The sequence below is a fragment of the Schizosaccharomyces pombe genome (genome assembly GCF_000002945.2).
Source record: "Schizosaccharomyces pombe strain 972h- genome assembly, chromosome: II".
Classification (NCBI taxonomy): Eukaryota; Fungi; Ascomycota; class Schizosaccharomycetes; order Schizosaccharomycetales; family Schizosaccharomycetaceae; genus Schizosaccharomyces; species Schizosaccharomyces pombe.
This window is the reverse complement of record NC_003423.3, coordinates 1,734,068-1,760,666: the sequence shown is the minus strand read 5'-3', so window position 1 is coordinate 1,760,666 and position 26,599 is coordinate 1,734,068. Positions and strand designations below refer to the sequence as shown.

The 26,599-nt window shown below is 37.2% G+C and overlaps 9 protein-coding genes, 20 long non-coding RNA genes and 2 other non-coding genes across 31 annotated transcripts; 19 read left to right on the top strand and 12 right to left on the bottom strand.

The window, feature by feature from the left end:
• Positions 1-287: 287 nt before the first annotated feature.
• Positions 288-2,571, top strand: end3 (actin cortical patch component End3; the record flags this gene model as incomplete). Its single annotated transcript, NM_001021618.3, has 3 exons — positions 288-435; positions 506-582; positions 807-2,571. 3 exons carry the CDS (start codon positions 288-290, stop codon positions 1,707-1,709), a joined length of 1,128 nt encoding a protein of 375 aa, NP_595720.1. The 3' UTR covers positions 1,710-2,571.
• fis1 lies at positions 1,438-3,207 on the bottom strand. The gene is made up of 2 exons (NM_001021617.4): positions 2,479-3,207; positions 1,438-2,365 (listed from the first exon to the last, which is right to left on the bottom strand). Exons 1-2 carry the CDS (start codon positions 2,858-2,860, stop codon positions 2,265-2,267), a joined length of 483 nt encoding a protein of 160 aa, NP_595719.1. The 5' UTR covers positions 2,861-3,207; the 3' UTR covers positions 1,438-2,264.
• Positions 2,604-2,878, top strand: SPOM_SPNCRNA.5342. Its single transcript, NR_194697.1, has one exon. It is a non-coding gene; the product is annotated as a non-coding RNA (long non-coding RNA).
• A 173-nt stretch (positions 3,208-3,380) lies between the features above and the next one.
• SPOM_SPNCRNA.1461 lies at positions 3,381-4,242 on the bottom strand. Its single transcript, NR_150346.1, has one exon. It is a non-coding gene; the product is annotated as a non-coding RNA (long non-coding RNA).
• Positions 3,409-4,766, top strand: pfd1 (prefoldin subunit 1). Its single transcript, NM_001356233.2, has 4 exons — positions 3,409-3,579; positions 3,677-3,843; positions 3,995-4,401; positions 4,625-4,766. The coding sequence occupies exons 1-3, from the start codon at positions 3,571-3,573 to the stop codon at positions 4,155-4,157; spliced, it is 339 nt and encodes a 112-aa protein (NP_001342834.1). The 5' UTR covers positions 3,409-3,570; the 3' UTR covers positions 4,158-4,401; positions 4,625-4,766.
• snoZ15 lies at positions 4,445-4,545 on the top strand. The gene has a single exon (NR_197130.1). It is a non-coding gene; the product is annotated as a small nucleolar RNA Z15 (small nucleolar RNA).
• Positions 4,767-5,047: 281 nt separating the features above from the next.
• On the bottom strand, positions 5,048-8,574 carry scr1 (DNA-binding transcription repressor, glucose sensing, Scr1). The gene has a single exon (NM_001021615.3). The coding sequence runs from the start codon at positions 7,076-7,078 to the stop codon at positions 5,381-5,383; it is 1,698 nt and encodes a 565-aa protein (NP_595717.1). The 5' UTR covers positions 7,079-8,574; the 3' UTR covers positions 5,048-5,380.
• SPOM_SPNCRNA.5341 lies at positions 5,182-7,148 on the top strand. The gene has a single exon (NR_194696.1). It is a non-coding gene; the product is annotated as a non-coding RNA (long non-coding RNA).
• Positions 7,778-8,201, top strand: SPOM_SPNCRNA.5340. Its single transcript, NR_194695.1, has one exon. It is a non-coding gene; the product is annotated as a non-coding RNA (long non-coding RNA).
• A 56-nt stretch (positions 8,575-8,630) lies between the features above and the next one.
• SPOM_SPNCRNA.5339 lies at positions 8,631-9,132 on the top strand. The gene has a single exon (NR_194694.1). It is a non-coding gene; the product is annotated as a non-coding RNA (long non-coding RNA).
• Positions 9,133-9,242: 110 nt separating this feature from the next.
• Positions 9,243-10,323, bottom strand: SPOM_SPNCRNA.5338. Its single transcript, NR_194693.1, has one exon. It is a non-coding gene; the product is annotated as a non-coding RNA (long non-coding RNA).
• SPOM_SPNCRNA.1460 lies at positions 9,624-11,041 on the top strand. The gene has a single exon (NR_150345.1). It is a non-coding gene; the product is annotated as a non-coding RNA (long non-coding RNA).
• Positions 11,042-11,077: 36 nt separating this feature from the next.
• Positions 11,078-11,133, bottom strand: SPOM_SPNCRNA.116. The gene has a single exon (NR_150014.1). It is a non-coding gene; the product is annotated as a small non-coding RNA, paralog of SPNCRNA.118 (non-coding RNA).
• A 1,424-nt stretch (positions 11,134-12,557) lies between these two features.
• Positions 12,558-12,789, top strand: SPOM_SPNCRNA.5337. The gene has a single exon (NR_194692.1). It is a non-coding gene; the product is annotated as a non-coding RNA (long non-coding RNA).
• Positions 12,790-12,820: 31 nt separating this feature from the next.
• On the bottom strand, positions 12,821-13,072 carry SPOM_SPNCRNA.5336. Its single transcript, NR_194691.1, has one exon. It is a non-coding gene; the product is annotated as a non-coding RNA (long non-coding RNA).
• Positions 12,851-14,890, top strand: clg1 (cyclin Clg1). Its single transcript, NM_001021614.3, has one exon. The coding sequence runs from the start codon at positions 13,241-13,243 to the stop codon at positions 14,624-14,626; it is 1,386 nt and encodes a 461-aa protein (NP_595716.1). The 5' UTR covers positions 12,851-13,240; the 3' UTR covers positions 14,627-14,890.
• On the bottom strand, positions 13,223-13,551 carry SPOM_SPNCRNA.5335. Its single transcript, NR_194690.1, has one exon. It is a non-coding gene; the product is annotated as a non-coding RNA (long non-coding RNA).
• Positions 14,891-15,918: 1,028 nt separating the features above from the next.
• Positions 15,919-16,699, top strand: mlo3 (RNA-binding protein Mlo3). The gene has a single exon (NM_001021613.3). The coding sequence runs from the start codon at positions 15,955-15,957 to the stop codon at positions 16,552-16,554; it is 600 nt and encodes a 199-aa protein (NP_595715.1). The 5' UTR covers positions 15,919-15,954; the 3' UTR covers positions 16,555-16,699.
• Positions 15,922-16,408, bottom strand: SPOM_SPNCRNA.5334. The gene has a single exon (NR_194689.1). It is a non-coding gene; the product is annotated as a non-coding RNA (long non-coding RNA).
• On the top strand, positions 16,624-18,112 carry nam1. The gene has a single exon (NR_150344.1). It is a non-coding gene; the product is annotated as a cis-acting regulatory lncRNA nam1, byr2 repressing (long non-coding RNA).
• SPOM_SPNCRNA.5333 lies at positions 17,333-17,737 on the bottom strand. Its single transcript, NR_194688.1, has one exon. It is a non-coding gene; the product is annotated as a non-coding RNA (long non-coding RNA).
• SPOM_SPNCRNA.5332 lies at positions 18,112-19,865 on the bottom strand. Its single transcript, NR_194687.1, has one exon. It is a non-coding gene; the product is annotated as a non-coding RNA (long non-coding RNA).
• On the top strand, positions 18,323-20,619 carry byr2 (MAP kinase kinase kinase Byr2). The gene has a single exon (NM_001021611.4). It carries the CDS (start codon positions 18,371-18,373, stop codon positions 20,348-20,350), a length of 1,980 nt encoding a protein of 659 aa, NP_595714.2. The 5' UTR covers positions 18,323-18,370; the 3' UTR covers positions 20,351-20,619.
• On the bottom strand, positions 20,570-22,025 carry mrpl7 (mitochondrial 54S ribosomal protein uL5m). Its single transcript, NM_001021610.3, has one exon. The coding sequence runs from the start codon at positions 21,687-21,689 to the stop codon at positions 20,826-20,828; it is 864 nt and encodes a 287-aa protein (NP_595713.1). The 5' UTR covers positions 21,690-22,025; the 3' UTR covers positions 20,570-20,825.
• On the top strand, positions 20,858-21,158 carry SPOM_SPNCRNA.5331. The gene has a single exon (NR_194686.1). It is a non-coding gene; the product is annotated as a non-coding RNA (long non-coding RNA).
• On the top strand, positions 21,288-21,589 carry SPOM_SPNCRNA.5330. Its single transcript, NR_194685.1, has one exon. It is a non-coding gene; the product is annotated as a non-coding RNA (long non-coding RNA).
• SPOM_SPNCRNA.1458 lies at positions 21,605-22,793 on the top strand. Its single transcript, NR_150343.1, has one exon. It is a non-coding gene; the product is annotated as a non-coding RNA (long non-coding RNA).
• ebs1 (EST1 family protein) lies at positions 22,305-26,442 on the bottom strand. Its single transcript, NM_001021609.3, has one exon. The coding sequence runs from the start codon at positions 26,311-26,313 to the stop codon at positions 23,638-23,640; it is 2,676 nt and encodes an 891-aa protein (NP_595712.1). The 5' UTR covers positions 26,314-26,442; the 3' UTR covers positions 22,305-23,637.
• Positions 23,815-24,413, top strand: SPOM_SPNCRNA.5329. The gene has a single exon (NR_194684.1). It is a non-coding gene; the product is annotated as a non-coding RNA (long non-coding RNA).
• SPOM_SPNCRNA.5328 lies at positions 24,541-25,733 on the top strand. Its single transcript, NR_194683.1, has one exon. It is a non-coding gene; the product is annotated as a non-coding RNA (long non-coding RNA).
• On the top strand, positions 26,227-26,588 carry SPOM_SPNCRNA.5327. The gene has a single exon (NR_194682.1). It is a non-coding gene; the product is annotated as a non-coding RNA (long non-coding RNA).
• The last annotated feature ends 11 nt before the right edge of the window (positions 26,589-26,599 follow it).

Below are 26,599 nucleotides of genomic sequence, written 5' to 3'. Positions count from 1 at the left end.
GGTATTCATTGAAAAATGCAGCGCGCTAGGCTTTGATATTTAAGGATAGAGTATTATTGTTGTGCTTAATTGCGTTTCGTAATTTTAACGGGGAAATGCCGCGCAACTTCCGAATCACATCCGGTAGTCTGTGAGCTTACCGTAAACAAGACACGTAGTATGAGCAAACATTGGAAAAAGGTAAAAGAAAGGTCAATATACTGAGTTCTTTTACTTTTCCACTGGCCGTACACGATTCAGGAGAATTAGATATTTTAGGGTATTAAAATTTACTAGAACTCGACATAATGGATCCCCAAGAGAAAAATAAGTATTGGGAAATTTTTCGCGGCTTGAATCCAGAAAATGGCTATTTATCAGGATCCAAAGCTGCTGGAGTCCTCCGTAGTAGTAAGCTTTCAAGCGATAAATTGGAAAAAATTTGGGATTTAGCAGGTACGGAAAACATGAGTTTGCGGTCTGAGTCGTTTAATCGAACGTGTGCTAATGTTACGAATATGGATAGATATTGATGATGATGGAATGTTTGATTTTGATGAATTTGCAATTGCTATGAAAATCACCTTTGATTTGATTAATGGGGTATGAAACCACTTACTTTACTCATGAATGAACCTGTGAAGCATGGATTAAATAAATGTAAAAAGATGGAATAAGATATGAATGATTTAAGAAGACGGCGCTTGCGTAAAGCCTTCATTTTTTCTTTTATCCCTTCCACTTGTTTGATTGTTTTTATTGTGAAAGGCTACCTTTGGTTTTTAGGGTTTCTTTTTTTGTCTATTTTCATCATTTCTAACCATTAGGTTTACAAAACCGTTCCAGATAGAGTACCCGAGGCGTTGGTGTCTACTTCCAAAAAGCATTTAGTAGCAGCTCGAGATGCTCTTCGTGGAAATGATGATATTGCTCTCTTACACAAAGTACCTTCGCTTGATACCGACCCGGAAGATGCCGTTTTAAAAGATGGATTTGATTGGTACATTTCTCCATCCGATAAAATTCGATATTCCGATATTTACTCCCTACATTGCAATAAACACGGAGAAGTATCTTTTAATGGCCTGGCACCTGTATTTACTCCTTTTGGGGTTCCCAACTCTCAAATTCAGAAGGCTTGGAAACTTGTCAATCCTCAGGGTACTGAAACCATACAGAAAGATCAGTGTTTAGTATTTTTGCACATCCTTACTCAGAGATCCAACGGATTCCGTATTCCTAATGATGTCCCGTACAGTTTAAAGGCTAGTTTTAAGAGAGGAAATATCGATTATAATTTAGATTCCTACAACTCTACTAATAACTATTACTCTTCACCTACAATGGCTCCATCTACGGGTGGTGCGAAGCCGAAGAGTGATCTTGATGCCCCGAGGGATGTGAGAGACTCTGACTGGGAGCTGATTTCATTAAGAAATGAGCTGTCCAAATTGGACGAAAAGATTCTTTCCCTTCAACGTGAAACTGACGATGTTAACATTGCACAAAATAAGTCAAAGCTTATTCAACGTGATTTACAGAAAGTACTTGACTATAAGTTGGGTATCCTTCAATCTCTAAAAAATGATGGACCAAATGGCCCCAGCGCTTCCGCCATTGATAATGACTTAAAAATGCTGGAACAACAACTTAATGTTTTGGGACGTCACTTGGAAGGTCGGAAGTCTCAAGTGGCTAAGCTAGAGGAAAGGCTTCGTAGTCTGTCTTAACAAAATCTCGTTTATAAAGCTCATCATCTCAAATACTTGAGTCTTTGGATGTTTTCTTGGAAAATCGACGAAGGTACACTCTTTCTTTCTTTCTTTATTGGGCTTAATAAACTGTTCAAACAGGAAGAGGGAATTGGATTGTAAAATCATTCATTAATGTCCATCATTATATTTTTTGGTTTAATCGATACAAAACTTTTGAATTAGTATAAAAGGAGGAACTTATTCAGCTTTTATAATAAATACTCACTCTCTTTTTATAACAATCTAAAACCTCCTTGAGGTAAATTTATTACCCTGCTGTTAAGAAGAAACACAAGCGAATTCAGAACTATCAACTGGGTAAGAAGAAAAGATAATATAATAAAAACAACAAGCTTCGATTTATAATCTTCTTTTTCTAAAAAAAGTGCACACTATAATGTCTCCCAAAGCCTTCGTAACTCATACGCGTTTCATGAAAAGGATACATCCACAATCCTATTGTTCGTAAGGAGAAAAAATTGAAGAATTTATGCAAAAGAAAGCTCCCTTGTGATTAATATCGTTTACGGTTTAAGGACGACGCTTTGAAAACAACCGTTTTGATGCCCAACCTACAAGAGCTGCAACTGACACCACTGCACCAGCTACCACAACCATTCCAATGTATCCTTCTAAAAACGGGTTAGTAATGATTCTTTTCATTATTTATAACGCATCTTTCTAACATAAACACAACATTCATGCATATGTGATACCTCATTAAGTTTTATTAAAATAAACATACCTTTTGTAACAGCATCGTAAAGACGGTTTTTTAGCTTTAAAGCCTCTGGGCTATTTGGATCTTTGGATAACAACATATTGAGATAACGACGGGATTCTTCATACTGCTTCAATTTGTAATGGGACAAAGCAATGTAGTAGAGGCATTCCAAACGCCTTTCCGGTGAATCTTTGTAAATGCTGCAGAACAAAGATAATCCCTGTTGTACATGCTGTGTAGAATCTGAGCGTACCAATGCCCAAGCAAGGTTAAATTTGGTTTGTAAAGTAATCAGAGGTTGTTCTGCATCGTATTGTTCCTTGATTTGTAGAAACTCATCAACAGAAATAATTGAATCAATAGCAGAAGGATCAGCGAGGCGAAGGGTGTGTTTTTCAGTCATGATGTCGTTATTGCTTCCTATATTGGTCTTTGAATGTGCCTTAATTATTTTAAAGGCGGATTAATATAAATAAACGGAAAATGTTGAAAAAACTACAGTCACTTGAAAAAAAATTCAACAACTCAAATATAAAAGAAGAAAAAAAGGGTTGAGTATGATGCAAAAATGCTAAATTATCAATGTAAACAGCCAATTCCAATTATAAAGGATTTGAGGCGCAAATGAGTGAACTACAAGGATAATGGATTTCCAAAGCAATAGAAAAGTCCAGAAATCCGATTTAGTAAGAATATGGATATGCTTTTTCCACAAAAATTTGAAACAGAGAAGGAATGAAATGAAGATTCGTTTGTGAACGCCATCGCCAACAATTTATGTAAGGAAGAACTTAAGGATATGGCAAAACATTTCACAAAATATTTATTACAAATTGTGGCGTATTATGTAATTCACATTTGCGAAACGTACCGATAATAAAAGCAGTGTAAAGTAGCTTGTAACATGCCAGCTTTGTACTTAAGGCCTAACCAACATTTTGCCTAAGACTTGATATACTTGTAAAGGTGGTATATTCAAATATATTGAAAAAGTTCTTGATTTGTCTATAAAAAAAGTATTAAAAGGACTATTCTTTGTACCATAATTTTGGAAAGAGCAATTCAATCCAAAAAAAATAAGTTCTTGAGATATACCCAAGTTTCCTTTAAATAATGCAAAATGTACGTATTTCATCATTGAGAAGAGAATTATTTTGTTAGGAATTTCCCTCTTTTTAACTGTGTTACATGGTAAACTAATGAGCTTTGGGCATATTAGTTAGCTAGTCAAATACAAGAGAAAGCGGTTGATTCACAGCAACAACTGAGGACCATAATGGTACAGATTGCTGCCAAGGAACGGGCACTAAAAATAAGTGAATTAGCCAAAAAAGAGTTAGAGGATGTTGGAGAAGATAAGGCCGTATATACTTCTCTTGGAAAGATGTAAGTGTCATAAAATGAAACATGTATTTTTATTTTCTTTTCTATAAAAATAGGGAAAGAATACGGAATTAGCAAAAACAGCACTTTTGGAATGGAATTGACCGTACTGTCAATCTATATGTAAAGTCATTTACTAACTGTTTATTTACAGGTTTATGAAATCCGATTTGGCTTCCGTACGTACACATTTGGACGCAGAAATGGCAAGTTTAAGAGAAGATATTGAAGCACTACAAAAGAAACAAACATATCACGAAACAACGGCCTCAAATGCTGAGCAGCATTTACAAAAGATAAAAGAGTCGATTTCTTAAAACATCAATTATAATCATCTCATTGGTAAATTGGATTATGGGATTGGAAAGTTTATGACTTTCTTTTTTATCTTTAAAACTGTAGAATTAAAGTAAATTTGTTCCATTAATCTTCTTGCATTTCTAACAAATACTGGGGCATTTGTGAGCCGAAATTTTGATCACTGTGACTGCGCTTTTGTGTATGGATACTTAAATTTCAAGCTTGAAGACTTGTGAATTTAGTATATGTTATACTTTTAAGGTAAGTTTTCTACTGTTAGAATTGACGTTTGGAAAAGTAAATGGAGAAAGGATTTCTTTGATGATTCCAAAAAAGCATAGTTCAACTGAGCATCGTATGCTGAAACTTTTTCCATCTGATTTGCACGTCAGTCTGAGATTTCTCGTTCCCTTTTGTTTCTTTCTTTTTCAACGTCTGTTTGTCTGACTTTTGTGTTGGCTGTTTTACTGACCCATACTTTAAGGTGTTCTATATTTTTTCAAGGATATCATTAACTGTGTGGAAGCTGTTTTGTTCTCCATTAACTTCTGATTTCTTTTTGAGAGATGCACAAGGAATAGTTTATAGCTTACTTATAGTTTATGAATAAAATTATCCGAAACGAACTGTCACTAATCATTGTTTAACAAAGTATGTAGTAATGTATTAATATTAACTATGGCGACAATATTAGGACTTGAAGGTCTCTCATATCAGATGTTTGTTTCTGAATTAAAATAATAATTCTATATACGAATTGTGAAGTTGCCGTTAAATTATGATGGTAATTTGCTGTAGTTCTAGTTAAAGTCATTAATGTAGATCCTGCAGTTCAACTTTTTGATAAGATCTGCAGACAACTTTATATACAATAAATTTAGCTAAATAAAAGCAAAAAGGATTAAACACCATCGGTAAAAAAAAATAACTTTATTAGTTTATGGTCTATTGTACCCATACACTGATCAAGAAGTAATTTAAACATATAACATAAATTTTCACCTATGAAAGCAGTCTAATAAACACAAAATAACATTACTAATTATATGCCAAGAAGTTTAAAAAAAATTTAAAACAAAAAAAAAAAGAAAAACTGAACAATGGAACCTCAAATGTCGAGACTCATGATACTAATAAAAAATTTAATACTTAATTTATAAAATAGCATAACACACAACCAAGGTGTTTAGATGGTTTAAAGGAAGCAAAGGTAACTAGCGTTCACAGCGCAAATATTGGGTTAGGGCTTGGTCATAGGAGTTAACGGCCCTATTGAAAATGCCGGTGTGGTGGTGGAATAGGAAGACGACGCCGACTTTGTGGATGAAGAAGGAGATGGCGGTGATCCGGCCAAAAGGTTGCTGACACTCACACGCGAAGAAGAGGAGAACTTGCGTGATCGTCGATTCGATGATATACGGACTGGACCAACATTCGACTGGGATGCAGGTTTGTGAGGCATGCTGCTATTAACGTTGGAGAGCGAGCTCAGAGAGACGGACGATGGAGTACGAGAGACAGCACCAGAGGCTGGTGTAGACGCGGAAAAGGCGTTAGGATCACACTTCAAAGGAGGAATTAACGGAACTTGAGAAGGTCGTAGAGAAAGCGAGCGGATAGAAGGTAATTGAACGCAAGATGGATCATCCATGGGTCTCAAACGAGGAGAATGTGCCGGTGTAACGAGAGGTGTGACGTCTGGGGTGGGACTAAAGCTCCTAGTGGAAAAGGTAGGACTACTCGGTGCAGTGCTGCAGGGGGAAACCGGGCGAGAGCGACGCTGGTATCGGAAATGGGCAAAATCACTTGACGAAGAATCATCATCAAAGCCATTGGATACGCTGGGTCGAGAATAAGGCAAATAGTTGTAATGGGCATAACGTAAAGACTGAGGAGCGTAAGCCGTAGTACCAACGCCATACATTGAATGAAGGCTAGTACTACTGTTAGATTTGCTAGGCAGATAGGGAGTCTGCATAGACGAATTACTATATAAAGAGTTGCTCGAGCCATTAGTATACTTTGTAAATGAACCAGTGGATGAGTTAGAAGTTAAGCCTCTATTGGGAACCGATGCGAGATGATTAGGAGAAGTATTGGATGATGATGGCAGACTACCTACTACATTCATCTGCTTCGGTGGGGAAGGAGCATTAGATAAAGGCATTAAATTAACACCCGAAGACTTTGTAGGAGTGATTCTAGGGGCAGCATCCAATTGATTAGCAGCCGCTGAAGCCAACAATTGCATCTCGTTCATGGACGACAATCTGGAATCGGGTTCCGAGCGTTGAGAAACAGCACCCGGAGGGGTACCCGTAACATGGATTGTAGTACCATTTTGAGTGGTATGAAGGGCATCGGGAATACCGTAGATAGTGGCAGGTTGAGCTTGAGCGGGTAGGTTGTGAGGCTGTCCATTACTAACGAAAGTAGCTTGTTGTTGTTGCACTGAAGCCGAGTAATGGTGAGGATAACTCATGGAAACGGCGGCAGTGGCGACGGGAGGTGCAACCGACATGCCAACTTGAGGAATGAACACGGGGTAGGAAGGATTCACATTAGGATTCATTGAAGCATTGGTCATATGCACACCAGCATTGTTTGTAGATGGTTCTAAATTGCCAGCAGGAGAATTGGAGCTTCTAGCAGAATTATTAGCGGCAGCGGCAGCAGCAGCGTTCCTTCTAGAGTTTGCATTTGTATGGATGCGTGCATGTCTCGTCAATTCATCGCTACGAGAGAATCGTTTGGCACACCCAGGAAAAGTACAAACATGAGGCTTTTCACCCGTATGCGTTCGAATATGACGGGTTTGATGCTCTAAACGATAGAAGGCCTTGGTGCATAGTGGGCATTTGTAAGGACGAGGAGCGTCAGGATTCTTGGTAGAGCGGGATGGCTTACCGGTTGTTGTGGCAGTGGTGGCTTCGGACATGACGAAGTAATAAACAGAGCACGGCAAAGAAGGAGAAGTAAAAAAAGAGAAGAAAAAAATAGCACGAGTAAGGGTAGTATTTAATAAAAAATAGCTTATTTCACCCAAGAAAGAGAAAGAAACGACCGTTTAAAGAAAAAAATGAATAATAATAATAATAATAATAGTAATAGTGAAGATAATAAAAAAAAATCGCTGGAAGAGAAAAAAAAGAAGATTAGAGGAATTCTAGTTAATAACGAGAAGAAATTTCAACGATGAGAGAGGATTGGAAAAAATAAAATTCAAAGTTATATAGTTGAATGCTTCAAAGGAGCCCAAACGAAAGTTCCAAAGATTACGAAAACAACTTGGGAAAAAAATAACTTTGTAAATAATAATAAAAAGAATTGAAGTAAAAAAGAGGAATAAGCAGGATCCTTTGTTGGACAGATGAGAGCCAAAAAAGGAAAATGTTTACGAGGAGGAAGGCAATGTAAACGAAGAAGAGAGATTGATAGAAAATGCCAATGAAGGAACCAATGAAAAGGAAAACAATATAACAAGATCACCTATATATAATAATAGATAAAATAGATATAGATATGGCGGATGGGAAGAAAGCTTCTAAAGGCGGAGTAAAGTATAGGACGAAGAGGAAGAAAGCTTGAAAAAGAAAAAAGCAGCCAAACTTTCAACAAGTTATACGAAGAGATAAAAAAAAGGCGATTGAATGGGAGTCAAGAAAAAGGATCCAACAAGACGATTATGTGAGTGGCAATGGAAGACGAACACACAGAAGGACTAATGGATGGACAAAAAAGAAAAGGAGAAAGAGGAGGAAGAATAGACAAGTCAATTTGTTGACGAAAGAAAAAAGACGGATCCCTCGATCGAACGAAGAGAGGAATGATGTAGCGAGAAGGCGACAAATTTAAAAATTAACGGACCGAATACAACAGGAACCGGATTGAGATCCGAAAATGCAAAGCAAAGCAAAGCAGATGAGGTGAGAAAAAAACAGTCGATACAAAGTCGAGGCAATGTAAGACGGATGGATGAGATTTTCCAAAGTTGGATGTAAGGAAAATACAGAAGAAGTAGAAGAGGAAAAAATAGAATAAAAACAGACCCACAAACAAAAAAGAAGAATGAAGGAAAAGAAAGGAAAGGGAGAAAAATATAAAATAGAATAAAACTAAAAATAAAATAATAATAAAAGGAAGAATGAAAAGAGAAAATTGAAAAAATTGGGAAAGAAAAAAAAAAATTTACGACTCTAAGGAAATCCCAAAGTAGCAGGCAACGCAGAGAACTGAAGGAAATGCTATGAAAACCCAAGTCAAATGGAAGAAAGCAAGCAAACAAGTCTTGAAGCCTTGAAATTAAAAAATTTTCACTTTGTCACACACTGGTAGTATGGGGATACTACCGGTGGAGCTTGATTTACTTTGAGTATGGTGGTGTGGTGTGCGGTTAAAAATGAAAAACGCGGGGTGTGGGTTAGCTAAATACTCGAGGAGGGGAGTGATCTCCGGGCGGTACGTTTCGTATATATATATGCTGTTACGTATTCGAGTGCAGTTGCGATATGGTAAAATTGGAGAAAAGGGAGGGGTAAAAGGAGCACGAGGAAGGGATCCACTTTGTAATTCAGAATAACGCAGTCGATAGAGAAATATGGTGGCGCTTGCTGGTAGGAGGGGAAGGAGATGGGCGAGGTGGAAAGGCGGAGCGCTCGAAAGGATGAAGGTTAACGAGAGAAGTCTAAAAAGTAACTTAACGAGGGCAATGGTGATGGGGGGTTAAAGGAAGGATAGAGAGGGTGGGGAGGTGTGGGGTAAGGAGAAGATAGCGAAGGAGAGGGAGGAGGAAGGAGGAAGGGGAGAGGTAAGAAAACAAGGTGAAGCAAAGTTAGACGAGAGAAGAGGAGAAGAGGAGAAGAGAAGAAGAGGAGAAGAGAAGAAGAGAAGAGGTATAGACAAGAGGAATACCAGAGGTGAACAGCATATGAAATATAAGTGTTGGTGTTGGTATTTGTTTGTTTGTTTGTTTTTTAAATATGTATAGGTGGTAGAATTTAGTGAATTTTTCTTGTTGGTGTGTATTGTTTTGATGGTTAAAGTTGTGGTTATGATTATAGTGATAATGTAAAGATGAATTGAATATTCTTGTAAAGATGAATTGGGTAATTATTTTGATGATTGTGCATATTTTACAATCTTGAATCCATTTTCGAAGTCTTTTTATTTGAATTTTATATTGTCGCTTTATCTCGTCTCTCTATTTCCTCCTACTGCATTTTTTCTCTCTCTCTCTCTCGACCGTGCTTGTACTGCGACTCGTAATTCTCATTTATCGCATCGCAACGCATCCCCATTCGAGACTTTTGGCGATTTGGCTTTTTTAGCCCTAATGTGTCCGCTTTTTCTTGTCAACGTCATCTTCTGATTCCTCCGGGAGTCAAATTTATTAAGCTGCGGAGAGTCCCTAAACTGGACAAACTCGTCCAAGCCAGAACTTGTTGAAAAGGGTCGATATGAGCGGCGATGACGAGCGTAGCATCCTTGTTTATTTATCTAGAAAACTCAACCTCGACACCAAAGGTGGAGGTCACCGAATGGCGGCATTTACTAAGGAAACCATAAAACAAGAAATTCCTTAATCAAGCAATAACATAACCGTCTTTTCCTCTTCCCTATGCAAACCCCCTCCTTCTCTCCCCCCCAGTGTTTAGCCCAAGGCGTCAAGTGGGGGAACCCCAAGTGCTGTGAAACACAGTCTCTTGGTCAAATGTTAAACATTCATAAGGCATTGTAGCGTATACAGAGAAATGGACTGTTAAATGATTTTGCTTGTGTAATACATTGCAGTGCAGTGCAGTGAAGCGTAGAGTAGAATAGACTATGCTACAGTAGGAAGAAAATACCCCTTATTTGGTAGTAGTAATCAATACTGTAGTAGTAAAAACTACAGTAGTGAGAGTATAAGAGTGAAGTGAGAATTTAAGAGAAGTGAACATTTAAGAGAAGTGAGAATTTAAGAGTGAAGCAAAAAGTATAAGTGTATATCTAGCACACTCAGTATTGATTCAAATCATATAGGATCATTGTGTTATTACTAGCTACAATGGACGAGATATGATGATGGTATGGGATAAAATACGATGGAATACTACTATCGTTGCTGTTGCTGTGACAGATTCCTCCGTCGCTACATCGGCAGCAAAAAAAAAATTGTTTTTTTCTTTCATCCCTCAAACCTTTACCACCCCAATTGGAGCATCATTAGTGGGAAAGAAATTTTTTTAATTTCTTCATTCGACTGCAAAGAAGGCAGCAGCAATATTCATGATGTGACAGGTTGAAGAAATTAAAAAAGGAGACAGAAAATGAGAAAAATAAAAAAAAAGAGAAAAAGAAAAAAAAAAAGAAAAAATTTAATTTATCATTTATTATGATTATTCTTTTTTTTTTTTGATTTTATTATTTTATTATTTTTTCATTTCATAATTTAGTTTTTATTTCACAGTTCAGTATTTATTTTTTATTTCGTAGTCTAGTTTTTATTTTATCATTTGTTCTTCATGTGTATTGCCTACTCTTTTTGTCTTTTTGTCTTTTTTCTTTTTCTTTTTCTTGTTTGTTTATTTTTTTGCTTCTTCGGCCATTGCCATCCCTAACACTCCTTTTTCTTCCTATTACAACAGTGTCGCTTTCTCGACCTCTCTACCTCACCGCACTGCTCCTTCCGCACCTCCTTTGCCACAACTCTGCATCCGTCTATTGCCTTGCACTCTCTCTTGCCTGCTCCTTTCAACTTGTTAGCGCTTGGGGTGATTTTCTTTTTCCAATAGATTCATTAACAATTTCTAACATAGTACCGTAAACGACCTTTTCAAGAATCGCTCTGCACCTCCTTCTTTCAATAGATCAATGTAAAATAAAACAAACATAACCTATGATAATTTCCTCTCCCTTTTCTTATTAGCGATCTTCCTTTCTCCACCGTATTCTCCAATAAATGAAATGATTTTCAAACAGCAGGAACCAATCTTTTGCTACAGATGTTTACCTAGAACTAGTAAGACAAGACAATCCACGTAGTCTCATATCGACTCCTTCTATTTCACTATCGTATTCACCGTTTCATTCAACCACTCTCTTCCAAATCTTTAACGATCACTCCCTGCATTCCCTTCCTTCTTCCTTCCTCCTCCTTTCACCCCACTATTCCCCTCAACCACTCCACTCTTCCTCGCTCTTTTTTCTTATTCTCTCTCTCTCTCTTTCATTATCCCATTTAACGATTTCCTCCATTTCCCTCCTTCCACTCTCCACTCAACAAGGTTTGTCTCCCTCTCATGTGCTCCGTTAATGCTCATTCTGGCTCCGACGGCTTTTTGCCTATATACATCAACAAACTTTGCTTGCGTTTTCTCCTTCCTTCCTCCCCATTTCCTCTCTTCCTTTTATTTTTTAATTTCACGCGTTTTCTTCTCTACACTCTTAATTGTTCTTTTGCGCGCCCTTGATTTCGCGCCTTCTTCTTTTCTAGCATCGTTTGTTTTTGTTTTGGCTTTGCTTTGTTATTTTGTTTCCCTTTCCTTTTACTGTGCCTTCACTCTCCTCTTTTAATTTCGTTTTCTCTCTCTCATTTTCCTGAGTATTCATGCTGTCATTGGTTTCCTAATTTTTCATTGGTTTGTTTGTTTACGTTTTCTTCTTTCGCTGCTACAATTGTATTTATGCGCGCATCTTTTTATTTATTTACTCAAGTACATATAGTTATATATATATATATATATATAAAGCATCTGCCTTGCTTTCTTTCTACGGCTTCCCCCCCAACTGCCAATACACTCTTCACTCAGTGCTTTGGTTAGCCCTTATTCAAAAAAGTTTGCGTACTGTATACTGTCTTGAGACTTGAACAACTTTTTTTTTTTTTTTTTTTTTTTTTTCAGCTTACATTTTGTAGTCTGTTTTTCTTTTTCTTTTACTTTTTAATCCTTTTTTTTTTCTTTTTCTCTCTCTCTCTCTCTCTCTGTTTTTTCATTCATCTAATCGCTCATCCCTACTTATCCTTTTATAATTACAAACCCGATTTCTTTACTCGCTCTTCATCTCCCCTTTTTTTTCAGTTTTTGTTGTTTACTGTTATTTTTTACTTTTTTTTTCGTTTCACTCCAAATTGTCTCGAAAAGCTAATTGTTGAATTTTTTTTTCTCAACTTGCTGAAGTAAACATTACCTCCCTTTTTAATCTTTGATTTCTATTTATACATCTTTTCTTATACGACAAAGACATCCACCAGTTGATTTTCTCTTGTCTCTTTAATTTCTTTTTTCCGTCTACTTTTCGTCTATCATACTCAGTTCTTGTTTATTCTCTCCTCTTTAATTGCTCCTTCCATTTCATTTCACTTTCTACTCGATTTTTACTTCTCAAGTTGTTTCTTTATTTAGATAACTTTCAAATTCTCCTCTTTACATACTTATTGTTTGTCTTGCTACGTTTAACTTATTTTTCTTTGATTTTTTTCCTGCTTGTCCCATTGTTTGTTTACCTCGCTCCCAATTTTCCTCACCGGCAATTGCTAATTAAAATCCATAAAGTTATCTAACCGATCTATTACGTTAGATATCTTAATTTGGGTTTAACTTTCTTGCTGAATAATCTTCAACGCTACGCTATTTTTCAGTGCTTAACAAAGTGAAATTTTTTATTCCTAAAAAATTCTCTTTCCTAAGTTGCAAGCATTTTCAACTGCGTTACCAGCTTTTCAGAACCTGCGCACAACCAACCACCGTAAAATTTAGTTTGGAGGGTTCAATCCTATTTTTTTCCTTCTATATTAGCAGTTTTTTTGCAGAAGTCGAGCTTTTTACTAAGCCTCGTCTATTTGCCAGCGAAACAAGCATTCCTTGGTCGGGTTTTGCTAGAAGTGAGTGTTAATAAGTCTTTTTCCTGTCTCTTGGGTAAATTTCTTATTGTTGAGCATTCTTTATCTCTTTTTCATTTTTTTTTATCGTTCTTCCTTTGTATTCTTCTTTCCTTGAAAGGAGTACTCAAGAAATCGATTACAAAACTCGAAAAAGACTTGATTAGGTAGAATAGCAAAGGAGTTAAAAATTTTTTTTTTAATTCTTCAATTTGCTTTCCTTTTCGAAATTCTTCAGCAATGTCGTTTCCTTATCAGCACACTTCACGTTCTCAAGTTCAGCCTCCTTTGGCTGCCCCCGGCTTGAGTATGTTTGCTCCTGTTTCGTCCAGCAATAGTGCAAACTCTGCTTCTTCGGTTGCTGCTTTGTTGAGTCATGCTCCTATGTATGGTCTTGGCCAGCGTCGTCCGTCCTTCTTACCTGGCGTTTCTGTGCCCGATACGCTTTCGGTAAGGTCGGGCTTCTCCATCCCTTCCTCCTCTCATCATCCTTCCGCTGTTCCTTCCCTTCTGTCGCAGCACCGTTTACAGCAACCTCAACCACGTCTCTACCCTTCTGCGCCTCTAAACTATTACTGGCCATCTTATCAGTCGGTTCCATCTGCCGCACCTCCACCACCCTCCCAGCAACGCTATATGCCTGACTCTGCCGTTGCCTATAATCCTAACCAAGATCAATTTGGCAATTCGGTGAATGTATCAGCTGCATGTAACAACGTTTCCGCCCCTTTGATTGCTAACAATTGTGCTCCTTCCTTTTATCAGTCTCGACATCCCGTAGCAGATGTGCCTGTAACCAACAATACCGCCACTACTACCTCCGAGACTGATAATACAATCCCAGGTAATCTTAACATGCCTTCGGTTGCTAACGTTCAACAACGTATTTCTCCTGTCTGCAAAACTAACATGGAGGATCAGGAAGAAACCGTTTATACCGGAGGTGTTGCTGCTAAACTGGATTACAAGATGGATCAAATGGTGGAATACTTGTCTATCATGACTTGTAAGTTGTATGCTCGTTTCCTGAATAATGCTCAAATGCATTCTCTTGCTAACTCTTTACCTGGTCTTGTGTTTTCTTTCCGTAAGGTCGTTACACAAATTTTGACGTCTACGCGTTTACCTCGTGCCTCTTGCTTGCTTGCCTTGTCATACCTTTCCGATCGTCTTGACGCCGCATCTCAAACGACTGATTTTGTAAACCAGTGGACTAAGGAGTCGTTATTCTTCCAAATATGTGCTCTTTTAACGACCGCCTTGATTTTGGCTAATAAGTTTTTGGATGACAATACGTTTACCAATCAATCCTGGTCGCAAGTTACTGGTTTCCGTACTGCCTTGTTGAACAGCTTTGAACAAGACTGGCTAGCTAGCATGTCCTGGAATCTTAGTCCCGGTCCTCGTGGTCAAAAGGCATGGGAGTGGTGGAGTGCTTCTTATTCTTTGTTTACTTCCTCAAACGCTACATACTCTGGTGAACAAAAAACTTATAGCCCTACTACGTTGAGCACCAACGCACCACCATCGCCCTCTTCTGGACGTTCTTGCTCTAATTGCAACTACTATTATCCCTATACACCCGTGGGATATTATCCAGTGTACAATCGCTATGCAATGACTTAGTGATCGTGCTTACTTTCTGCGGGTGTTGTTGCTTGACGGGGTTTGTTTTTCGTTTCCTTGCGCTTATAAACACTTTACGTGTTTTTGTTATTCTTGTAACTTTTTTCTCTTTTCATATTGTATGACGGGAACTTTTGTTTAACCCGTCATATTGTATTCTCTAATCATCTCCGTGATGAATTCGGCTCTCTTGAAATTAATTTGCCGTTTGATCTTGCTTTTCTACTTTCTTATTTTTTCAAATTTTAACAGAGAAAAAAAAAATTTCCCAAAAAAAATTGAAAAGTAGTATACCGAAAAAAAGGAACCAACTTCTTATCAGTATCTGTTTTATTTTTGTCGTTGGACTTTTATTTTGCTTTCTCGTGTGGCTTTGTTATCTATTGGAATATCTTTTGATGCAATTCTGATTTGTTAATACTGCTTGATGTATATACATCCGCTACTACTATAGGGATCGCGGATTTCCTTTTTAAAGTTCGCCTTCAAAAATTAGTAGTCTACTTATACAACTAGCTTCATCAAGAAATACATTGTGAATAGATGAAAAGGCCCATGGATGCTTTGAGTTTATTTTTCTGTTTCATTAGCAAAGATTTTACTTCGGGCATCGTTTTTGTCCTTATTTTGTTTATTTTTTCTCCTTTTGATACTTAAATGAGAAACCTTTGCTTGCTGTTTTCTAAGGATTAAGCATAAAATTTTTTATTGCGATTTTCCAACTCCCAAACTGTTTGTTATGATTACCTAGTTTTATTGCGCATTCGTCGTATGTCTACTAGTGAGATAACGGATTTATATAATCTCTTATACTTGATTCTGTTGCACTGAATCGTGCTTTTTAATTCTGAATTATGTTGTCTTTGAATGTTTTCCGTGTTTCTAAAAATTGCATAATCGTTATTCTTCTGTCTAGATTCTGCATTGTTAAGCTACCAAGAAGCGGCGAAGCGTTTGCATCTATCTAATCGTGTAGGCATCATATCAAACGTTTGGTATTATGGTTACAAAAATTGCTTTCCAAAAAAACAATAAATTCTGTTTTATCAATAATCTCTCAACTTTTATAAGTGAACGCGTCCATCCTAGTTCTGATGCCAATAAAGTGTAAAGTAAGTTTAATTTGTAATATTATTTTTTTGTCAAATTTCTGAAGACTTTAAAGTAAGCGTTCAACATCGCTAAATATATTTAGGAATCTACAAAATAATAATTTTAAATATCGACACCTTGTGTACTACCCTTACCTAGATCCTGATCAGTTGTAAACCCCACCCGCCACTTTACCACCTAACAACAACTAACTACCCAACAGTAACTCGATAAAAATGTCTATGGAATTAGATCAGTCCTTGGACGCCATAATTGCTTCAAAGCCTAAAGGAGGTATTAGAAAGCGTCGTGCGCGCTCTAACAAGCCAAAGCCAACAAAGAACGCGAAACCCGCAGTGAACACTGCCTCTGCCCTTAAATCCGTCATTTCTGAGGAATCTAAAATTATTGTTTCTAACTTACCTACTGACGTTACCGAGGCTCAAGTTAAGGAGCTTTTTGTGAAATCCATAGGACCTTGCAAACGCGTTTCCTTGGCTTACGGTCCCAACGGTCGTTCGAAAGGTATTGCAACTATCATTTTTTCTCGTCCTGGTGATGCCACTCGAGCTTATGAACAGTATGAGGGTCGTTTGGTTGATGGCACTAGAAAAATGAAGGTTGAGATAATCCTTGATCCTAGTCGTCAATTGAATTCTTTGGCTGCACGTGTAAGTCCTGCCAGCAACGCTAGCGCCACTGCTAGCAAGAATGGCGCCAAATCTTCCAAGCGGAAGACTACACGCCGCCGTAGAACTCCTAATCGTCCTAAAAAATCCGCCGAAGAGCTCGACAAGGAGATGGATGATTATTTTGGATCAAATGAGAAGGAGTAACTTTAATAATTTGAAGATTCTACTATATATACATATATTTTGAAGATGTCAAATGCTTCTTGGTATTAATAACGACCTATACAACATACTCCCTCAGTTAAATAATATTGGCAATATAATGCTGTTTCGAATGGCAGTTCTTGAAGTTGTTTTTGTGTTTTGGGTCTTTCGTAATGGATTTGGAGAAGTGAGCTGAACCAGTTCTTGTTAGTATATATGGTGTGTATTGGGTCATATTGCCATTATGCCATTATTTCAAAGAATTTCATTAAATTTTTTATTTATATCTCTTTTTTGATAGACATATATGTTTCATTGACATCGAACGAATTTGGTTACTTATTTCTTTTTCGGTGGTTAACGTTGGGTTGGAGGTTTTGACTTTTGCTAACTTTTGACATATCTGTTGATTTGTAGTATGCAAGCTTAAACGCTACCAAGAAGCTAAGCTTTGAGTCGAGTTCATTATTAGCATATCTGTTCACCTGTTATGTTTGCAACTTTATCAGCTCTTGTGCAGAAATCCTTTATGGTTGATAAGCGCTCCCTTCTTGTTTAATACAAAAGCAAAACCTATGTAGACAGTGGTTAAAAGAGGTGGATAATGGTAGCTTCGGCTACTGTTACTTTATTTAATCTAAGTTACTGTACAAGGCAGCTGTTTTGATCATCATGTTGCTAAACTATACTGGGTTGAGCTTACCGACAGGGTTTATTATTGCATGTTTGCTGAAAGTCAAAGCTTCCATACCCCAACTTGACTGTGTTTATTATGTTCATGATGGTTTTTGGTTCACGTCACACTTATTCCAAGTCTTGTTTTACTATATGTGGCACGGCTTGTTTGGATGAGGAATTTCTATTCGTAAAATCATCGCGTTCGATGGCTCTATTTCATCTTTGTCAAATTGTACATGACAGAACTGGCTTCATTCCTTCCTTTGTATGTAAACCACATTTATAGAACTTTTCCACGATTGCATTTTAAACTCGCTGATTGATGAATTACGCGCAATGCATTCTTTTGAAACTTTTAAACCCTAGTCACTTCCATTCCCGTTTTTTTTGCTTCCGACGTTTATTATTATTTGTAAATTATTGTTATGGTTGAATTGCCGACCGTATCTCGAAATTTGTTTTGGTAAACATTGCTTGGTTTTATGTTCGAACCATTGTCACATCAAACAATTTAAATTGAAGTCCCACACATATATTTTTGGCACTTATAATTTTGATTTTTTTGAAAGATCTGTACGATCCGTCGTGATTGTGTTACAAACCAAAAATCGCTTTCAGAATGCGCATTTGCGGGTTGCTAATTTTAGTGCGCGATTCTTGCCGTCCTCTGAAACCGATTGAAACATTGAAATTGTTAAAACAGTACTTTACGTTCGTACCTTAAACCAGTAGTATCTGAACGGTGGTTAACGACATTTGTATTGCAGATAAAGAGAAAGATTATTATTCACTTGCTACACATGGTTTATACGAAAGTTTTAGATTTTAATATCTGATTACAATTTCTCGTCGATATTTAGACTCCTTGTGGAACTCGTATATGTACGTAAGTGTTATTTAATAGATATCTGAATCTGTGCCGGGTGAGAATTGCAATACCTATATAAACAAGCAGCCTTTACGAATTTTTTGGCAGCTTCATTTTGGTAATGAGATTTAGTGAAACTAATATCGGTTATAAAGTGTATAGTTATATTGTTACGTCAAAGAGCACGAGACTAAGGGAGGCAGGTTAAACGTAAATGCTACCAACTTTGAACTTAGAAGTTATACGTTGTACAACCACTTTCCTGCATTTATGGAATATTATACCTCGAAGGAGGTAGCAGAATGGTTGAAAAGTATCGGATTGGAGAAGTATATCGAACAATTTTCACAAAATAACATTGAAGGACGACACCTAAATCATTTAACCTTGCCTTTACTGAAAGACCTAGGCATTGAAAACACCGCCAAAGGCAAACAATTTTTAAAACAAAGAGACTATTTACGAGAGTTTCCACGTCCATGTATACTGAGGTTTATTGCCTGTAACGGGCAAACTCGAGCAGTTCAATCACGAGGAGATTACCAGAAAACACTCGCTATTGCTTTGAAAAAGTTTAGCCTTGAAGATGCTTCAAAATTCATTGTATGCGTTTCACAGAGTAGTCGAATTAAGCTGATTACTGAAGAAGAATTTAAACAAATTTGTTTTAATTCATCTTCACCGGAACGCGACAGGTTAATTATTGTGCCAAAAGAAAAGCCTTGTCCATCGTTTGAAGACCTCCGCCGTTCTTGGGAGATTGAATTGGCTCAACCGGCAGCATTATCATCACAGTCCTCCCTTTCTCCTAAACTTTCCTCTGTTCTTCCCACGAGCACTCAGAAACGAAGTGTCCGCTCAAATAATGCGAAACCATTTGAATCCTACCAGCGACCTCCTAGCGAGCTTATTAATTCTAGAATTTCCGATTTTTTCCCCGATCATCAACCAAAGCTACTGGAAAAAACAATATCAAACTCTCTTCGTAGAAACCTTAGCATACGTACGTCTCAAGGGCACAATCTTGGTAATTTTGGTCAAGAAATTTTGCCAAGAAGCTCTCGGCGGGCTCGCCCTTCCGAATTGGTTTGTCCTCTTTCCTCTCTGAGGATTTCTGTTGCTGAAGATGTTAACCGACTTCCTAGGATTGATAGGGGATTTGATCCTCCACTTACTGTATCTTCTACTCAGCGTATTTCTAGACCACCATCGCTTCAAAAATCCATAACCATGGTTGGTGTGGAACCTTTATACCAGTCCAACGGAAATGAAAAATCGTCGAAGTATAATGTTTTTTCAGAAAGCGCGCATGGCAACCATCAAGTACTTTCCTTTTCACCTGGTTCATCCCCATCATTTATTGAGCAACCATCCCCAATTTCTCCAACTTCCACTACAAGTGAGGACACAAATACACTTGAAGAGGACACTGATGATCAGTCTATCAAATGGATACGTGGTGCGTTAATAGGTTCAGGATCGTTTGGACAAGTTTATCTCGGTATGAATGCATCTAGTGGTGAGTTGATGGCTGTTAAGCAAGTGATCTTAGATTCTGTTTCTGAATCAAAAGACCGCCATGCCAAACTTTTAGATGCATTAGCGGGTGAAATTGCTCTTCTACAGGAGTTGTCTCATGAGCATATTGTCCAATATCTCGGTTCTAACTTAAATTCGGACCACTTGAACATTTTTTTGGAATATGTTCCTGGGGGGTCGGTTGCCGGATTGCTTACAATGTATGGAAGCTTTGAGGAAACGCTAGTCAAGAACTTTATTAAGCAAACCCTTAAAGGCTTAGAATACCTTCATTCACGCGGCATTGTACACCGTGATATAAAAGGTGCGAACATCTTGGTTGATAATAAAGGGAAGATTAAAATTTCGGACTTTGGGATATCGAAGAAACTTGAACTAAATAGTACCTCTACGAAGACGGGTGGTGCTCGCCCTTCTTTTCAAGGCTCTTCTTTTTGGATGGCTCCCGAAGTGGTGAAGCAAACTATGCATACGGAGAAAACAGATATTTGGTCTTTGGGATGTTTGGTAATCGAGATGCTCACTAGTAAGCACCCTTATCCGAATTGTGATCAAATGCAGGCCATTTTCAGAATTGGGGAGAACATTCTGCCGGAATTCCCTTCTAACATTTCTTCATCGGCCATAGATTTCCTTGAGAAAACGTTTGCCATAGATTGTAATCTTAGACCTACAGCATCAGAGTTGTTGAGCCACCCGTTCGTTTCATAAGCCGGCTAAGTTATGATGAAAACAGAAACATTATTTTACGATCTATCTTTTTTATGTTTTTTTGCATCATTATCATTGCATTTATGCCATTTAGAACTAATGAATTTATTTAACCTATAAACCGTATGATTTAAGTTGCTATATTTTTCTACAATATTCATGTTTTTAATGATTTTGTGAATGTCCTTGATAAATACCATTATGAGTTTAGTTACTAAAAAAATACTATTTTACATGTTCAGTTTGTTTAAAAAATATCCATTGATTATTCCTTTTCAAGAAAAAACTTTTTATTTTTATTTACTTTGTGAAAACGATAACATAAATATATAATAACACATATCTACGGGAATTCTATCACTTAAACAAGTAAAACTCAAAAACGTATGTATGCATTAGTCGTAGAGAAGGGGATTTTTTGTTCACTCCTTGAGGAGAAAAGATTAGGTATAGTAGATATAAAATAAATTGTCTACTATCCAACATAGCCTTCCTTATTTCCATCTGTAAATGGAATAAGACTGCTGACGAAAAAACGAGCCAAACGGGTATCTTTGGAATTGGTTGTTATATTTACGTTAAATCCAGGTAAAGAGTGCGGATACATCTCATAAACAGCTTCAATTTGGGGAAATAAAGGCATGACTTCACTTGGTAAACCAAAAGATATGTTTCCTGTTTGATCTCCGCTTGTAGGACTCAGGCCCTTGAAATCATGAAGCTGAGGAAGAACCAACTCAGATAAGATTGAAAGAAATGTATACATAGATTCTCCAGTTAGAGTAACCTTTACACCTACTGGCACACCTGAACGAAGTTTCCAGGGAGAAACGTCCTTACGTGCATAGACTATTTCGGGCTGCAAACCCGTTATAGAACGAAATGCCATCATTGTACTCAAGAGCTGCGTTTTGTCAACGAGTGCTTCTTTATGCATAGTGCTGACGACAACTTTGCTAATAGAAGGAAGGTTTTTAGGATTAACGGACTCCTTTACTGGTAACAGAGGCTTATTACCACGCATTTTCTGAGGAGGCCGGTTTTTATAATAAGGGTTATCACCAATCCACCTTGGAAGTCTGTCTTTCTGTGTATGTTCATCTGTGCTTAACGCTGTATCTATGTCATGTCGATATGAAGCAGCTAATACATCCGGTAAAATGGTATCATGCAAGTGTTCTTGTAAGCGATTTAACATGGTGGGTCCTGGACGAAAATACTCAGAATTTGGATCCCATCCTGGTAGGGGCCTATTCTTGCCCAGTTTTTGCTTTACAGTGATGGTTCTTCGCTGCAGAAAGTTAACTGATATTCTGATATTTTTTCTTATCCCAAGCATTGTTAAAAATTAAAAAATGAATTAAAACAAGTATAATGACAAAGAGAAACCAAAAGCGACAAAAATACAACAGGTTACTTTCTAGGGAATTTTCGTGAAAATCCTTTTGCTTTATAAGCAGATGAGCACTTGTGTTATAATTTACCAATAAATTATAGTAAATAACACAAATCCGGGAAAAAATATTTATAATCACGAAACAAGGAAATTGTAAAGACCAATGTCCACAAATGATACCTGTTTCTCAAATCTTCAAAGGAAGGTTTTAACAAATGGTTATGGATAAAACAGGTAAGTCTCGCAACCAAAACAATTTTGCAATGGATCTTAGGTACTAGGGCTGGAAGATTGCTCGCGTTTGTCTAGTGTATTGTCATGGTTAGTGTACCGTATTACCTAGTGCCAAGTAAGGAAATCCGAGGCATCGTTATAATCATATGCCACACGATTTTGAGTGCCAAGTGTAATAGAAAGTATTGTACTTGTAACTTACAAACTTATTTAAACAAGTTAGCTTTAAAGCTTTAAGCTGATGTCTTTCTGTTTTTTTTTATACGTCGAAAAACAAATGTTTTTCCTTCAGCTGGTACATAAAAAAGCAGCTAATTGCTCTTCTTTTACAAGATGATTTTATTTTTGTATTTCTCAAAATCGTGCCAAATGGCATGCCACACATATTCAAATTATTGGAAAGTATTATTACTAACTGGCTCTACAAACTATTTGGATAGGATAGTGATGCATGTCATAAGATCACTTTCATGCAATAACAATACTAATCCAATTCGTTCTTTTGTATTCACTTTGTTCTTGTTCGTTTTTTACCTTCTTTCCTTTCAATATAGATGTGTGATGATGAATGAGAGATGCAAGAAGCTTAGCTCAAACACAATCCTGAAAGAGTAAAGTACTCAACATAAAATAATGCATTTATACATTTCGTACCTTTATCAATCTATTATGCAACAATAAAAGCATTTTATCCAAAAGAAAACAAGTTGTCTTAATACTTGAAAAGATCAATAGATTTACTTTTAGTTTGGTTTTCTAAAAAGAGAATCACACTTGATAAGAAATTGATTGCCTCGAATAACTCAAAACTAAATTATCTTAAACAACAGATACCGCCAGTGTATACTCAAAAATCATAGATATATGTTTCGAATTCGTAACACTTTAATGAAAAACCAAGCATTTCATAGGAAAGACAAATTTACACTTTAGTTTTGTGTCCAGGCATTACGATAACGTCTGGTAAAGACATAAAAAGAGGTATAAGATCTGGCACTTGAGAATCGCCAGTCATTACAATTTGGATACAGAACAAGCTCTAGAAACTCAAGATAGTGCAGTAAATGTTTATAAAGAGCATTTCTGCTTAGAATCACAAAACAAATTGCACTGAGTAACCAAATATTGAATATTCACTGTCCAAGCTCATATGCTTATTATCAATCAATTGGCAAGCTGAGGATATCCAACAAGTCAGATAACTTCATAATTCGAGGCTAAAGATTCTATTTAAAGAATTCAACGCAGTCCTATGTAAACAATTAACCCATTCTATGATATATATTGTAACATTGGGAAGCGCCTTAATTGCTTGTGTTTAGGTCAAACCAGAACAGCGCTATGATAACTAAACAACGTTTTATTTTCCCATCGACCATATTTTAATTTAAGTGTCGTGAATACCCGTACACTTTAGGCCATTTGATGACTATTCATACTTATATAAAAGTCAAAGCCTTTCTTTAGGCAAGTGAAGAACCATTTCTAATTCGTAAGCACAGTGTATAAACAAAGAAATCCGTGATACATTATTTTGGGTTATTTCACTTCGTGAGAAATAAAGCAAGAAATTTGTTCGTTGTTGGCAGCAAAGTTAATTGACTGCTTCTAACAAACTTCAGAATTTTTAATGAAACATTACAATCAACAATACAGTTTAATTATTGCTGATGTTAACCATTTTCTTTAATAGCTCAGACAAAACCAAATGTTCCGGAGGTTCCGTAGCAGGCGTAGAAAATGTGTTTAAAGCAGGGCTTCTCAATGGGCGGAATAAAACACGTTCACCTTGTAAATGTCCGTTTTGCGGAGATCCGTTCAAGTGTGTCTCACAAGAACTGAGATTCCCAGACACTAAAGGATAAGAACTAGTACTTTCACTAAATGGTGTGCTAGTCCTACTAAAACCAGAATCGACAGCTCTAGGACTCTCATTTGAAAACGTGCGTTGTTGTAATGAATGAACAGAGCACCCGGTAGTTTGAGCAGGTATAGGTTGAACAGGTCCAACGAGGCTATCCACCATCCTCCCAAATTGCAGACTTGCAATACTAGATGACTGATTAGCTATGGATGGTGTTCCAGATAAAAAAGGAGATGTAGGAGAAGATTGAGCAGATGGAAAAGAAGATGAGGACATTAGTGAATAATTCGATAATCCCATTCCAGTAAAAGCCTGTCCGCTAAATGGAGATCTGTGGGGTGTTGGAGGCGAAGAAAAAGATGTGCTATTTGGTGTACTTTTCGCTCGCATATTCAGTAACACATACAAAGAATCTAACGCAATTGTTATCAGTGCGTCAGAATCATCAACTTGGGGACCTTTACCTTCCTCATTAAAAGGATAATGATTTGAAAAGTAAAGCCACTGTAAAGTATCACGAGGAACTCCACAAACCTTAACAAGAGGGAAAAAGAATAGCAGGCCGATACTTTTAGAAGAACAGCGTACAAGAACAGAGTCGTCGGGAGCTGTTTGATTTGTGTTCTCCAAAAAGAAGCTTAAACGATTGAATATCTGTGAAAGTCCAGTTCGAATATCTTTAGTAAGCCAGACGTCCCCATTTTGCAAACACGAAGAAGTCAAAACACACAAAGGTAGAAGCATTGGCATAAGTACAGCATTTGAAGACAGAGATCCATATTGACGACGTTCGACTAGATCATCAAAATTACCGTCCTTCTTACTCGACACACCAGAGGTAAGAGCTTGTAAAGGAAGCTGGCTATTCACTGAATCAGAAAGGACTTCAAAAAACATAGTTGTAGTTTGTGTAGCAAGCTTTAAATTCGGATACGACTCACCGTGTTCTCCAGAATCACTAAAGCCAATAAATGGAGCTAAAACCCTTGCAGCCAATGCACAATATGTCATCTGTAATAAAGAGGATTCTGAAAACAAGCCGCTTTTAAGTGACTCAGAAAGAAGAAATCGAACTCGTTTGAATAAAGGACCAGAGTCTTGTATGTAGTCGGCATCAGTATTACTAAAAGCAATTGCATACAGACGCAAAAACAGGGAAATGGCAGAGGATTCCTTATGATATAAACAGGGATTCGAACCATCATTAGTTTTGCCGAAGCAACGCTTCAAAGCAATAAATAAACTAGTCTTAGCCGATGAGGCCGCAACATTGTTAGGGGATATGGATGACAAAAAGAAAAAAGAAATAGCAGGTAAAGCTTGAATGAGACGTTTATCCTCTACATTAACGTTACCCTTCAGGGAACTGCTCTGGCCAGAGGACGACTTTCTGGATGAAGATCGAGCATCGGCAACTTCGATTAGCCCAAGTTGGTGAAAATGAACACCATAATCGGGTGCTACGTTAGCAGCCATAACATAGTATCTACGGGAAACTTGATAATCAGGTACGTTTGGAGAACGAACCTCAGCCAAGTAACGGTGGACATCGCCAATGTAAATCAAAGACCTATACACACAAAGAACCAAATACTGTGGTTTATGATCAGTTAATGCAGGTTCGTAAGTGAGTGAATTAGAAGAAGAGTCTTTCTTTAATGGAGAAGAAGAGGATGATGGAGAGCCTGAAAGTAATCTTTTCACAGAGTCAACTTCCAAACAAGAATCTTCAAATATGGAGGAAAAAAGAGCAGCAAGCCTTGATTGCGAATTGGTACTTGTTTTCCAATTATGAGAACCTTGCTTTCGCAGAGGGGACTCTAAAATCGTTTTAGGAGTTACACAAGATGTAAAGAAAGAAGTTAATGGACTGAGACATTGTAAATGATATAATTCACCAATTATAGCAATCAAAGTAGTGTAAAACTGTATGGTTGAGTTCAAATACTGAATATGCATAGTAACAAGTGAGCTTAAAAGCTCCGGGTCATGTTGGGTAGATGCTTCATAGATACGATGCTTAAAAAAGGAGATAACTTGGTAATGCACCCGCATCCACAAATACGTCAAAACATCTTTTTCCATAGAAAAGGAAACATCAATCAAAATAGTTCCACCAAGAAGGGAAGTTATTTTTTGACATAACTCGAAGATTTCTTTCCATTTTTTCTGCCTGGCCCTCAACCAAAGAGCCTCTTTATTCCTTTTTTTCTTTTCAGTGGGTTCGGAGGACTCAACACCCTTTACAGGTGTTGCAAAATGACTCGATTGATGCTGTTTCTTAGCATCATATTTCTTTCTTGATTCGGAGCGTGGCTTTTTGTGGCCATCCACTACAACGCTTGTACAATTTTCTTTAAAGTTTCCGAGTAGCTTTTTTAACTTGGAAAGAAGTGTAGTAGCTTCATTGTATTTTTGTTCACACAACTTCCAAGACACTGTATGCTCACATGAATCTATGGCGCTCATATGTATGATCGCTTCTCCTTAATTGATAGTCCGTCGCTGGAGAAATGCCACAACTTGAAATGCCAAGGCAAATGAAACAACGAGTGAGGAGAAAAGAAAAGAAATCTGTAGACAAAGTCGGTGATCGGTGAAGGAGCAAGAAAAATACACAAAAAATGGGAAGAATCTACTGAAACCTAAGGAAGTGGCTACATATTCACTAAACAATATACCGATGTTGAAGGTTCCAAAACATTTTTGGGTAGGTCAATTAGCATGTTTTTGTAACCCTACCCTAAGTGTCCAA

Excerpts from the sequence above, each read along its gene's own strand:
- fis1 (NM_001021617.4), bottom strand. The coding sequence starts at position 2,860 with ATGACTGAAAAACACACCCTTCGCCTCGCTGATCCTTCTGCTATTGAT. Across the intron at positions 2,366-2,478 it reads TTACGATGCTGTTACAAAAG|AAGGATACATTGGAATGGTT; the intron begins GTATGTTTATTT and ends ACCCGTTTTTAG.
- pfd1 (NM_001356233.2), top strand. Across the intron at positions 3,844-3,994 it reads TATACTTCTCTTGGAAAGAT|GTTTATGAAATCCGATTTGG; the intron begins GTAAGTGTCATA and ends GTTTATTTACAG.
- scr1 (NM_001021615.3), bottom strand. The coding sequence starts at position 7,078 with ATGTCCGAAGCCACCACTGCCACAACAACCGGTAAGCCATCCCGCTCT.
- clg1 (NM_001021614.3), top strand. The coding sequence starts at position 13,241 with ATGTCGTTTCCTTATCAGCACACTTCACGTTCTCAAGTTCAGCCTCCT.
- mlo3 (NM_001021613.3), top strand. The coding sequence starts at position 15,955 with ATGTCTATGGAATTAGATCAGTCCTTGGACGCCATAATTGCTTCAAAG.
- byr2 (NM_001021611.4), top strand. The coding sequence starts at position 18,371 with ATGGAATATTATACCTCGAAGGAGGTAGCAGAATGGTTGAAAAGTATC.
- mrpl7 (NM_001021610.3), bottom strand. The coding sequence starts at position 21,689 with ATGCTTGGGATAAGAAAAAATATCAGAATATCAGTTAACTTTCTGCAG.
- ebs1 (NM_001021609.3), bottom strand. The coding sequence starts at position 26,313 with ATGAGCGCCATAGATTCATGTGAGCATACAGTGTCTTGGAAGTTGTGT.